The sequence below is a fragment of the Podarcis melisellensis genome (assembly GCF_964234715.1).
Source record: "Podarcis melisellensis genome assembly, chromosome: 12".
Taxonomy (NCBI): Eukaryota; Metazoa; Chordata; class Lepidosauria; order Squamata; family Lacertidae; genus Podarcis; species Podarcis melisellensis.
Genome location: NC_138544.1, coordinates 8,821,073 through 8,834,174, shown reverse-complemented (window position 1 = coordinate 8,834,174; position 13,102 = coordinate 8,821,073). Strand labels below are relative to the sequence as shown.

At 38.6% G+C, this 13,102-nt stretch overlaps 1 protein-coding gene across 5 annotated transcripts in view; it reads left to right on the top strand.

Moving 5' to 3' along the window:
* The window catches only part of GOLGA4 (golgin A4), a 52,923-nt gene that overhangs the window by 31,536 nt on the left and 8,285 nt on the right, over positions 1-13,102 (top strand). For all 5 annotated transcript variants that reach the window (XM_081930968.1, XM_081930965.1, XM_081930967.1 and 2 more), the window contains 7 exons: positions 523-4,715; positions 5,998-6,119; positions 6,921-7,051; positions 7,235-7,348; positions 9,526-9,546; positions 9,680-9,748; positions 11,597-11,672. In XM_081930968.1, the coding sequence (XP_081787094.1) occupies positions 523-4,715; positions 5,998-6,119; positions 6,921-7,051; positions 7,235-7,348; positions 9,526-9,546; positions 9,680-9,748; positions 11,597-11,672 (4,726 nt within the window). The remainder of the gene's footprint in view (positions 1-522; positions 4,716-5,997; positions 6,120-6,920; positions 7,052-7,234; positions 7,349-9,525; positions 9,547-9,679; positions 9,749-11,596; positions 11,673-13,102) is intronic.

Genomic DNA, 13,102 nt, shown 5'->3' with positions numbered 1-13,102 from the left:
GAACTGACCATCACTTGGCTCAGTCTAAGGCCAAAGTTAGCTCTTTTGAAGAAATATTTTGTTAAGGACTTTCTTATCTTGGTCATACTTTGAAGATTCAAATTGTTCTTGTTATTATTCATTGTGATGGAATTTGAGACCCCCCCCTTGCTATTTGACTTTATTCCACTTTAATGAGAAAGGTATGTAGTGGTTCTGGAAGTTTTCCTCAGCTTTGGGTCCAGTAATATTTCCCCACTCTCCTTTTGTACATCAAGGCTACATCAATTGGCACCTATTAAGGGTGCAATCCAGCCAAAGTTCAGCACTTTGGAGTTCTATTGATTCACATGGGAGGCAGCGGAGCATATGTTTAACGCGCCCATCAATGGGATTTGAAAGTACTTAATTTTGGATGGATTATGTCATAATGTTTTGAAATGTATAGCTCATAGTAATAATTTCATTAAAGTATTATATTCAAGTAGGAGTCAGTCACAGAAAAAGGGATTGATGATATTTTTCAACCAATCTTTTAAACAGAGAATTCTAGAATTGGAAAGTTCCCTTCCAAAGTGTTCGCAGAATGACCGCCAGTTGGAGGAACTGACTGCTCAAATAGAATCAGAAAACAACAGGCACAATAAAGAAATCACTGCCATGGTTGAAAAACATAGAGAAGAGCTTGAGGATGTGAAACGGCAAGAACAACAAGTTTGGGCAGAAAAACTTGATACATTAACACGGCAGAAGCAGTCAGAAATGGACAAATTGAAAATGCAGCTGGATGAAGTGAATAAAGTATTGAAAGAGAAAGAGACTCAATTTCACGGCCATATAGAAGAGATGAACGAAAAAACTTTAGAAAAGCTTGATGTGAAACAAACCGAGCTAGAAGCACTCTCTTCTGAGTTATCAGACACACTAAAAATTCGCCAAGATCTTGAACAGCGTTTGTCGATATTAAAAGATGATGCAGATAGAGCAAAGCTAGAGTTTGAGGGGAAGCTGGAGCAACAGAAGATCCATCATAAGGAACAAGTTGAAACTATCTTTAAAGATAAGGAAGTCATGGAGAAAACATTTAAAGATGAAATTAGTCAACTCAAGCTACTCTTGGAAGAAAAAGAGAAATGCCAAGTGGAATTGGAAGAGCATTTGAAAACACTGAAGGAATCTCTTAGAAAGGCTGAAATTGAATGCAAAGAAAAGTCTACTGAACTAGATGGCCTTTTTCAGTCCAAGGAGAGCATGGCCAGAGAACAAGCAAACATTTACGAACAAAAGTTAATAGATTTGCAGCAAAAGCTGGGAAATGTAGACGCTGAAAAATCACGTCTTGATGAACAGATTGTAAAAACCCAAGCTGAACTGAATGAACTCAAAGCTGAATTAAAGATTCGGATATCCGAGGTACATGATCTGAAATGTGAACTTGAGGAGCAAAAGAAAGAAAATCAGCAGAAAGTGTCATCTCTTACAGAACAGCATGAATCACAGTTAAGAGATCTTAGAGAAGAGGTAAATCAGGCAAAGAGTCATTTTACTGATAAGGAAAAGGAGCTTGAACAAACAAAAGGGCTATTGAATCAACAAATTGAGAATCTTGGACAGCAGCTATCAGCCAAAGAGGCAGAAATTAGTGCTTTAAAGAGTGAATATGAAATCAGATTTAAGCAACAAGAGACACAAATGGAGAAAGTTAAAGGAAAATCCAAGGAAATGCAAGAGAGATTCAAGAAGAAACTTTCAGAGCAGGAAGCAAAACTCAAAAAGGAGATGGAGAATAAACAGTTGGAATTTAGTCAGAAAGAGAAGCAATTCAATGCAAAAATGCTGGAAATGGCCCATGCCAGTTCAACTGGAATTGATGATGCCGTGTCAAAACTGGAGAAGAATCAGAAGGAACAACTAGAAAGCCTGCTTGAAGCTCACAAACAAGAACTAGAAGAAGTTGTCCAAACCTGGGAGAAGAAGCTGAGTCAGATGGCTGAAGAACTTGGAGAAAAGCATGAAATGGAGTTGCAAGAGAAAGATCAAGAAGTAGGAGACCTGAAACAGAAACTGGCCACCTTCAGTATTGAAAGAGAGGACAGAAATGCAGATATTACTCGGTTAAAGAATGAACGGACAGAGAGGGACAAATTGTTGAATGAGTTGCAAGAACAGCTACAGCAGACATCAGCTCAAGTGACAGTTTTGACGCAGAGAGAAACTGATTTGAAAAAGCAACTTGAGAAACTAGAGGATGACCTTAGTTTGTCTCTGAAGGAGAAGATAGAAGTCCAGGAACAGCTTAGTGAAGTAAAAGCAGCAGGAGAAAAAGAGAAGAACAAAGTCAGTGAGCTGGCAGAGAAGTTGAAAACATATGATGAACAACTCAAGGCTCTGAAATTGTCACATTCTAAAGAGTGTGAAGATTATGAGAAAAAACTGGAGGACAAACATTTGGAGCTTCAACAAAAAAAAGCGGAATTTGAGAAGTTTGCAAGGGATATAGCTACACAACTAGAGGATTACCGGCAGAAAGCAGAATCTTTCCTAGAAATAAAAATCACTGAACTGCTTGAGAAATGCAATGAAAAAATTTCTTCGGCAATTTCTAGAGTTGTACACTGTCACAATTGCTCAACAAAAATAAAAGAAGCAATATTAATTAAAACCTGTAAAATTCCTGACCTAGAAGCTCAACTTAAGCAAATAAGAGAGAGTCGTGATACTTTAACCAGCTGCTTCAAAGAATCAAAACAACACTTGCAAGAAAAGGAAAACTTGATAATGTCTATGAAAGTGGATATTGACAGACTCGTAACAGAAAAAGAGCAATTGCAAAAAGAAGGAGGACACCAGCAGGAAGCAGCAACAGAGAAAGAAACTTTCATCACACAATTGAAGAAAGAATTGTCTGAACATATTAATGCTGTCACTTCTCTGAAGGAGGAGCTAAATGAAAAGAAGGCAGAGATCACTGATCTTAACAAACTTGTCAGTGAGTTAAATCTCAAGCTTGAAATCGACAAATCAGAAAAAGATGCTGCTACAACTCAGTTAAACAAGCAACACAAAGAAAATCGACTTCAGCTGTTGAATGAGGTGCAAGAATTGTCTTCCAGAATTGAAACACTGAGTCAGGAAAAAGCAACTGCTCTTGAACAGGTAGACCACTGGATGAACAAGATGTCAGAGTGGAAGAAGAAAGCCCAGTCAAGATTTACACAGAATCATAACATAATTAAAGAACTACAAAACAAAGTTGAACTAAGTAATAACCAAGCTATTGAGAAAGAAGAGGAATTGAATAAAATGAAGGAAGTGTGTGATAAGCAAACCAAACACATAGAACATTTGAAAGGCTTACTGGAACAAAAGCAGATTAGAAGAGAAAAACAAGAGTCTGATTTGGTTGCCGAGTTAAAAATCCATACAGCAAGAATTGCTGAGCTAGAAGAACACATCACTCGGAAAACAGCAGAAAATGATTCCTTAATGGACGAACTCAAAAGGCACAATGAGCAGAACAGTGCGCAAAAAGAGCTGGCACAAGAGCTTCAACAAACTCAGGTGGCAGTTATGGAAAAGGATAAAAGGCTTAAAGAGATGGAACAAGAAGTACTACTTTTTGAAAAGAAAATGCAGACCATGGAAGTTGACCTTGGGGAAAAATCAAAAGAATTTGAAGAAACAAAAGTGGCTTTAATGAAAAGCAAAGAGGAAGAATTAAAGTCTTTGGAAGAGAGGCTTACTTCAGAAACCACTGCTAAAATAGGAGACCTGAAAAAAAAGGCGGAACAAAAAATTGCTTCTATTAAGAAGCAACTGACATCTCAAATGGAAGAAAGGGAACAGCAATATAGACAAGAGATGGAACAGCAGTTAAAGCAACAGTTGCAAGACAAAGAAGACAAGATTACGTATTTAGAAGGCAAAATTAGATCAATCAATTCTGAGTTAGAAAAGGAGATGATACAGAAGGTAGAAACCTTAAAAGTTTCCACAGAACAAGACAAAGTATGTGCATTAGGGAACATGCAACAGATGTATGAATTAAAAATAGATGGTTTACAAAAAGATTTATTGGAAAAGGAGAGACAGCTAAAGATGTATGAGGAGGAACAAAAAGCAAGTAGTGTTTCAAAGCTAGAGGCTCAGCATCAACAAGAAGAACTCTGTAAAAAGGAGCAAGAAGACCTTGAAAAGCTTCAACAAGCACTTGAGGAGCAAATTAAGAAGCATGCAGCTATCCAAGAAGAATTGAAAACCAAAGAACAAAAAGAGCAAAATATGGAGGGTATGATTAAAGACTTGCAGGAAAAGCTGCAAGAAAAGGAGGGAGAGAGGCAGTCTTTGCAACAAAAGATACACAGTTTGGACGAGACTTTAACAAAAGAGAGAGAACTGAACAGAATTGAGATGGGAGATACTATTTCAAAACATGATGAAAATTTGCAGGGACTCCAACAGCAGCTGGAGGAAAGAAATGGCCTTATAAAAGACTTGAAAGAAAGCACAGAAGAAAAGAGTAGATCGGTCTTTGAGCTTCAGAAACAGCTTGATGATCTGCACATCGAGCAAAAGGATTTGCAAGCTAAAGTGGAGGAGACTGAGCGGGAGAAACAGAAACTTGCCAAAGATGTCAATAGGCTACAGAAGGATTTGCGCATCCTGCGGAAGGAACATCAGCAGGAGCTGGAGATAATGAAAAAAGAATCGGTAGAAGAAATGGAACAAAAAATAAAGTAAGTTCTAGTAGTAGTCCAAAAAATTATCAGTAAGCTCCTGCATGAGCAGTAACACTGTATAAAATAAGAAAAGTTGACATTACGTAACTTTATGTCCAAACTGCTTGATGTAAAGGGAAAGGGACCCCTGACCGTTAGGTCCAGTCGCGGACGACTCTGGGGTTGCAGCGCTTATCTCACTTTACTGGCCGAGGGAGCTGGCCTACAGCTTCCAGGTCATGTGGCCAGCATGACTAAGCCGCTTCTGGCGAACCAGAGCAACGCACGGAAACGCTATTTACCTTCCCGCCAGAGTGGTACCTATTTATCTACTTGCACTTTGATGTGCTTTAGAACTGCTAGGTGGGCAGGAGCTGGGACTGAGCAATGGGAGCTCACCCCATCACGGGGATTCGAACCGGCGACCTTCTGATCGGTAAGCCCTAGGCTCTGTGGTTTAACTTACAGCGCCACCCACGTCCCTTGATATATGAAACCTCTATTAATCATAATCAGCATTGGCAAAATAAATCCTTCAAATTCATAGCAAATCATATGGAAAACAAGTCCTTGGCTGCATTTGGGCAATTGTAACTCCATTTAAAAAGGCTCAAGTGAACCTTATTCTCTGCCCTCAGTACACAAGCTCCTTAATTCATCCCTTTATCTCACTTTAATAATCAAACCAAGAAGTCTCTAACCATACTTTCCCATTTATCCAAATTTAATATTCTGGCTGGTTTGGATGCAGCTGGAAACTATAGCAGCTGGAAACTTAGTTGTTTCTTGGTTTCATTTCATGTGCCTCAAAGGGGAAGATTGCTGGGTCTACATCCTTGTTCTACATTGTCCCAAAAGCCTTAGGAGTTTGCAGGTCAAATATCAGGTTATGTTTACATGGTGTAATTAAATTATTTAATTTGCCCTAACAAAATTAATTGGATTTGTATAAGCTGCACTTGGAGCAAATCCTCCTTTTTATAGCCTTATCTGGGCACATTTTTCAATTATCATAGGTAGATGAAATTTTATCCTCAGTATGTTTTCACAAAAAAATTTATTTGGTAACATTTTTCTTAATGAATTATTTTTCTCTTTTCAGTAACTATTGTCTCAGTCATACAGATAACCATACAAATGTAAAGAAAAACTGTTAGTGAAAGCCATTTATTTTAACACAATCTTATGCTTGGCAGGCTCTCAAATCTCTCTGTTGGAAATTAATATGCTTTTTTGCTTTACTTTTGAATTGCCATATCTGCCCTAGAAAATCTGGACTTATTTTGCTGTACCTTTGTAGATATGAACAGGAGGACATTGAATTGAAGCACAACTCCACATTAAAGCAGTTGATGAGGGAATTCAATACCCAGATGGCACAAAAGGACCAAGAAATAGAAACAGCCGTAAAAGAAACAATCAGTGAGTTGGAACAGTATCTTGTGTTGATTTTAAACGGCTATATCTCTTGTAAATTCAACCATCAGATCCATTCCTATAAGATCAATTTAGAAGAAAGAACATTCATAGACAGAACAGTCAGGGGCATGATAACAAGCCATGAATTCCCCTCTATTCTTGCCCTAGATTTGAATGCTTATCGTGTGTGTGTGTGTGTGTGTGTGTGTGTGTGTGTGTACATACACACACACATACGCAAACTCATTAATGTAAATATATTAATTTTGCATATATATCTGATAATAAATTGTGCCAATAGGTTAACAAGTATGAAGTTCAGATAGGTTGAAAGTACCATAACATCTGTTTAGCTTTTTAGTAAGAATTAGGGATTCAATGGCTCTGTATTGGAGTGGGGAGTTCCAACTGTACTAACAGCTGTAAAAAAAAAAGTAGAGAAAGAGGTGATAGATAAGCAGTAAAACCTTTGAGTGAAGTTTAATTCATTGCTTACTACTCAAAGCATAATCTTGCCTACTGATTTTAACATGATACTGGCTTGTTTGACCCAACCTACTCTAGTGTGAAAGAAGACACCTTGTATGCCAAAATAAGAAAAGGAATATGTTATCAATTATGTTTTGACATGTCGACATCTCATTAGATTCTAATAGCGTTTTTTAATGATTATTCTTTAGAGTTTCTTCTTTTACTGTAGTATTCAGTTTTTTGAATGTATCTAGAATGTATTGCTGCTAATTCAATTAAAATAGCATTCCAGTTAAAATGTGATATATAAACACTGTTGACCATTTTTCACAGGTAAAGCTCAGGAGGTTGAATCTGAACTCATAGAAAGTCACCACGCAGAGATAACTCAGTTACATAAAAAGTTGCTAGAAAAAGATGATGACCTACAAAGAACAGTGAAAAAGTATGAAGAAATCCTTGAGGTATATATGGTATTGCTTGTTTTTGAGTTTCTAAAAGTCAGAGCGCAATTTCATCCAGTATTCGTGTATAATTCAGTACTTTCGCAGTTAAAGTTCTCGTAGCTAAAGCTGATGGAAGCCAGATTGTCTCCTAATTGTGAAGTATATAAAATAATGGTTGTATTTATTTATTTTGTTCTGAAGACTCGAGAAGAAGAAATGACAGAAAAAGTAAATGAGCTTCAGAACCAGCTGGAGAAATTGCAGGAGGAGTACAAACAAAGACTGGCAGATGAAGAAAGCTGGAACAGTGGTGAAGTAAGTTAGAAAACAGTATTTTACAATATTTTACTTAGGAATTTATTGTGGTTCTTTGCTTGTATCTTAGCTTACCTTCAGAGTTTTAATAGAAATATTTTGTTAGACTTTAGAGTATTTTAACCTTCTTTTGATCTAACAATTGGCAAAGGTGTTTGGCTGTTTTTTATCGTTTATTGCCACAATTGTCTATCACATTTGAAGCAATTGCTGTTCTATGCTACAGAGCCAAATAATATTAACTATGGAAACTGATCTATTCTTTGATATCTTAGTTTTATTTCAGTAGTAAATCAGTTAGTAATATATACGCTTGGTTCAAGACTAAGTTAGTTGCACTTGGTTTCCTTTGAAATTAGAGAGATTGGGAAATAAGCGACAGCATTCAATGAAGCTATACTCAGAGTTGACCCATTGAATTTAATGAATATAACCGTAAGTTAAGTTGATTAATTTCAGTGGGTCTACCCTGAGTAAGACATAGTTGAATACAGTGGTGCCTCGCAAGACAAAAGTAATCTGTTCCGCGATTCTCTTTGTCTAGCGGTTTTTTTGTCTTGCGAAGCAAGCCCATTGACAGCTTAGCGGATTAGCGCTACAGCGGTGTAGCGGCTTCTAACGATCAGCTGTTAAGCGGCTTATCAGCGGATCAGCTGTTAAGCGGCTTAGTGGCTCAGGAAAAGGGGGAAAAAAGCGGAAAAAACCGCGGGGATTTGCAAGATTTTTTCGTCTTGCGAAGCAACCCCATAGGGAAATTCGTTTTGCGAAGCGCCTCCAAAACGGAAAACCCTTTCGTCTAGCGGGTTTTCCGTCTTGCGAGGCGTTCATCTTGCGGGGCACCACTGTACCTCCCAAGCACTTTTGTGAAGCATGTGATTAGAACGACATCACATACTTGCAGCTAGCTGTGGATATGGAGGTTAACATGGTCCGCTCAGGTGCTGAAGACCACATCATCTGGAGGTGCTAGTAAGGAGCAGGATTCCAGCCCCACAATAAGAGACTACCTTCAACCTGTTCCCGACAACTTATGGTGCTCTATTCCCAGAAAATGCTACAGTCAGAATTGGAGGGTTCGGTGGCGCAACCTTGCAGATTGGCTTGGAGTTTGCTTACCATAAGTATGCCAGTTCCATAGGGACGGATAAGTACATGACAGCATTGCCATGTCTGAGAAGCCATTCATCCAGCTATTTTATGCTGCGAGTTCACTGTTCGGCTGTTGAAACCCAGGGTTCAATCGCCCTAAATGGAGAGTGTAAAAGCCCTGGAGCTACAACCAACACGTCAAGTGCTGCAGGCTAATTATTGCCTATGAATTGGTTTGGTACCACATACCACCTACTGTAGTAGTACAGGGAGAATGAGTAGCTTTGGGACCATATCCTAACATGCAAATAAAAATCAAGTTCTGTATGTGCCTACCCCCCCCCTTCAATCGTTTGGTTGAAACCCTCATCTCCTAAGACGAGAGTCGGCATCCTGGGGTGGAAAAAATATTTCACCCCTTTTATTGCTCGCATTTGAAACTGCGTGTTCAGATTGCCCTTTACCCATATATTATATATGTTGTATTTTATCCTTTTGAATAGTAGGATTACAATTTAGCGTCACAATTTAACCAAAATTTGTAGTTTCTTTGATAATGTTCTTTTGCAACCATTTATGTACCCTCATGTCTCATTAATTTAAAATGGGCTGTAAGTTCATGTAATGACCGTGGGAGTTTAGCATAAAGAAAAAACCCAGTCTTCATGGCTCTCAACTAATAGAGATTATGATGAAAGCAAATTGTTCACAAGAAAATATGTATATTACTTATTTAGGAATTCATTTAATAGTTACTTAAGTCTCTCGTTTGAATAGTTTCCTTGTACCACTTAGATTTATTTCAAGCTGTATTTTGGGTGTGACTAAACTATTATAATTATTTGTTCTCCTCAAAACTGCTTTTATGTGATAAAAAAACTGCAAGACAAATTTCTTTGTACCAAATAGTAATATATACCATCTCAGATTTTGCAATAAGATTATGAATCAGAGAAATAGATAATGGAGAGTTAATCAGGAATTAATGGCAATTCATATGGATGAAAAATATCCTGCAGTGCTTTTTGTTTTATTTGGCAGGGTATGAAGCAAATACATTTTATTAAATGTTCATTTTTCTGTTTTAGGTAACAATAGCTGAACTTCAGGTAAGATTGGCTTCATCTTTACCACTAGCATAATGTCAATTTTTCCTTTGATGCTGTTTACAATTTTGATGAAAAGTAATAAATTAAGTGTTTGTAGTGCACATTTTCATATATGTTTCTGGTTGTGTTTCAGGCCCAGCTAGCCCAGAAGACAACTCTTGTCAGTGATTCAAAGCTGAAAGAACAGGAATTCATAGAGCAGGTAAGAATCTGATAAAAAAAAGAAGGAACTTTAGCTCTTGGGCACATTAAAGCATTTTCGAGGTATAATTTGAAAAGGTTATAAAAGGCTACCTAGGCTGCAACCCTATATCCCATTTCATGGAAGTAGGCCTTATTGAACTTAGGTAAAGGTAAAGGGACCCCTGACTGTTAGGTCCAGTTGTGACCGACTCTGGGGTTACGGCGCTCATCTCGCTTTTTTGGCCGAGGGAGCCAGCGTTTGTCCACAGACAGCTTCCGGGTCATATGGCCAGCATGACTAAGCCGCTTCTGGCGAACCAGGGCAGCACACAGGGCAGCGTTTACCTTCTCACCGGAGCGGTACCTATTTATCTACTTGCACTTTGACGTGCTTTTGAACTGCTATGTTGACAGGAGCAGGGACCGAGCAACGGGAGCTCACCCCATCGCGGGGATTCGAACCGCTGACCTTCTGATCGGCAAGTCCTAGGTTCTGTGGTTTAACCCACAGCGCCACCCGCGTCCCATCTTATTGAACATACTTTTGAGTAAACATGCATAGTATAGTGCCATTAAACACAGAATCAGTCTGCTCATCATCACCAGGCTATTAAAAGTACGACACTCCTAAGCCCTAAAAGGAATCAGTTTGCAACAATCAAAACCAAGCTCAAATAACCTTTGACTCTACAGTCAAACCTTGGTTGCCAAACATAATCTGTTACTGAAACCCGTTTGACTTCCGAAATGTTTGACAACCAAGGTGCGCCTTCTAATTGGCTGCAGGACCTTCCTGCACTCAAGCGGAAGCTGCGTCGAACATTCAGCTTCCAAAAAACGTTCGAAAACTGGAACAATTACTTCTGGGTTTTCAGCGTTCGGGAGCCGAAACGCTCCAAAATGGAGGCATTTGGGAACCAAGGTTTGACTGTATTTCAAACCTCAATACAGAACAGAACCACTCATCGGTTGCAATCAACAAAAAACGCTCTTTCTGCAAACAGAAAAAAACAGTAAGACTATGAAACTGAAGTGGTCAGATAACAAGTGCTCAAATACCAGATGAGAGGACAGTTTGGACAGTGGTCAGTATAGTGCTAGCCAGCCCCTCTCTGCTTCCCAGGAGACTCGTGGCCAGGTCTACTTTTATCAGATCTTTATCAGATCTTAAATTAGACAGAAAGAAAGGCAGACAGAAAACCCTCATCTTTGCTAATATTTCCCAACATGTCTAGTAGGTAAAGGTAAAGGGACCCCTGACCATTAGGTCCAATCATGGCTGACTCTGGGGTTGCGACGCTCATCTCACTTTATTGGCCGAGGGAGCCAGCTTACAGCTTCCGGGTCATGTGGCCAGCATGACTAAGCCGCTTCTGGTGAACCAGAGCAGTGCATGGAAACGCTGTTTACCTTCCCGCCGGAGCAGTACCTATTTATCTACTTGCACTCTGACATTCTTTCGAACTGCTAGGTTGGCAGGAGCAGGGACCGAGCAATGGGAGCTCACCCCATCGTGGGGATTCGAACTGCCAAACTTCTGATCAGCAAGCCCTAGGCTCTGTGGTTTAACCCACAGCGCCACCCACATCCCATGATTATTCCTTAGGAGCACATTATTATTATAATGCCACCCGCGTCCCTTTACATGTCTAATGCACACTAACAAATATTTACATGGTAAGTTTAAGTGAGCTAGATAAAGAGATAATATTTAACACCCTGGGTTGTCACCAGTAGTGGGTGGGGCAGACAGACACGGTTTGGTAACTGCTTTCTCGTACACTCAATACACCTCAAAGTTGAAACATATTCCGAGTCATCTCCGTTATGTTTGTTTTATCCTCCTCATCCATCACTTTATTCTTAGATTCATACACTACAAGACCGGTTGAAAAATTACGAGAAGAATATGTATGTCACAACAGTTGCGTCGCCTTACAGAGGTGAGGAATGTTTGTCTTGGCACTGAGCTACAGAATAAAGCCTAAGAGAATACCTGCAAACCTAACTAGGGCTGCAAATATATGTACTCTTACCTGGGAGTAAACCCCACTGAGCTAACAAAATTTAGGGTGATAGATAAATTTAAGGCCAAAAGTTAGTCTTCAGACTTTTATGGTTGTGTGGTCAGGTATGGAAGGCCTTGTTAACACTTGTTAATAGTCTCTCAGTTCCATGCCACTTTGTTCATTTGCGTCGAACTGAGCTATACAGATTTTGCCATGTATCTAGACCCCTTCCTATACTGTTGACCCTAAAAGTTTGCATATATCAGATGAAAGATGTTATGCTGAAATATTGTTCAGTAGGGCAGTTCTGAATCTTTTTACACAAATACATATTTTTTAAAAATGAAGTGATTTTGCATGATCTGTAACTGTAAGATTAGTTGCGTTCCAATGTCCACCTCATGGATCACATGCAATATATATAAGTATTCCCTTGTGGAAAAATTGCTACATTGAAATCACAAATAGAACATAGTTCATATTTTCAGTCATTTTCATTCCAATTGCTTACATACCCTGACGACTAGACCTTCAAAGCCGTAAATAGACATGTGTTGCAGTAATGCAGTTCCTGATGCAGATTATGGTTTATTCTTTAATTTTAATGTTTTTTTGTCCTTTAGTATAATTTTACTTCATGGAAAATGAGTGTGACATGTAAGCATGTTTGCCACATGTATTTATGTGTGCATGTGAGCAAGATGGAGAATATCAAAATTAAGGTATAACCAGTAGCTAACATTTTGATACATGTGTAGTTCATACTTTTCCAGAAATCAGGTATTGAAGACATGTTTTAGATCTCCTCAAATCTTGGGATTAATGATGCCTGCTGCAATGTCAGCAAGCCAAAGTACAACTACAGTATGATTGAGAGTTGGGCTGTAGGTGTTTTCATACTGCAGTCTCATCCTGGAGAGAGGGTGCTTTAGTTTAACAATCCTCTAGTTTTAGCAAGGGATTTCCAGTGATAGCCACGAGTGTTTGCTGAATTCCATCAGCAATTATGTTTGTGCATAAAATGTTAAAATCCACACGTAACTAGGAAAGTAAAATCTGCTACTTTTGGACTTTTAGTTTAAGTGAACATAAATGGAAAAACAAGAGTCACGGCTTAATCTCCAAGAATGTAGATATTTTCCTCTTACCCTCTGACAGCTAGTCTAATGGCATGCTTAGAATGCTTCTGCTTTTTATATTGTGTTTTTATGAAGAAAACATTTTAAGATATCAGTTACCATGCAAATTTTTTTAATGAAAACAATGTTGCTAAGAAACATAAACAGGATTAGATTAGAAGTCTTAGGAGAAACACTTGTAAGAATTTAGTTAATACAATATATTGCAAATATTTTCCCAGCCTT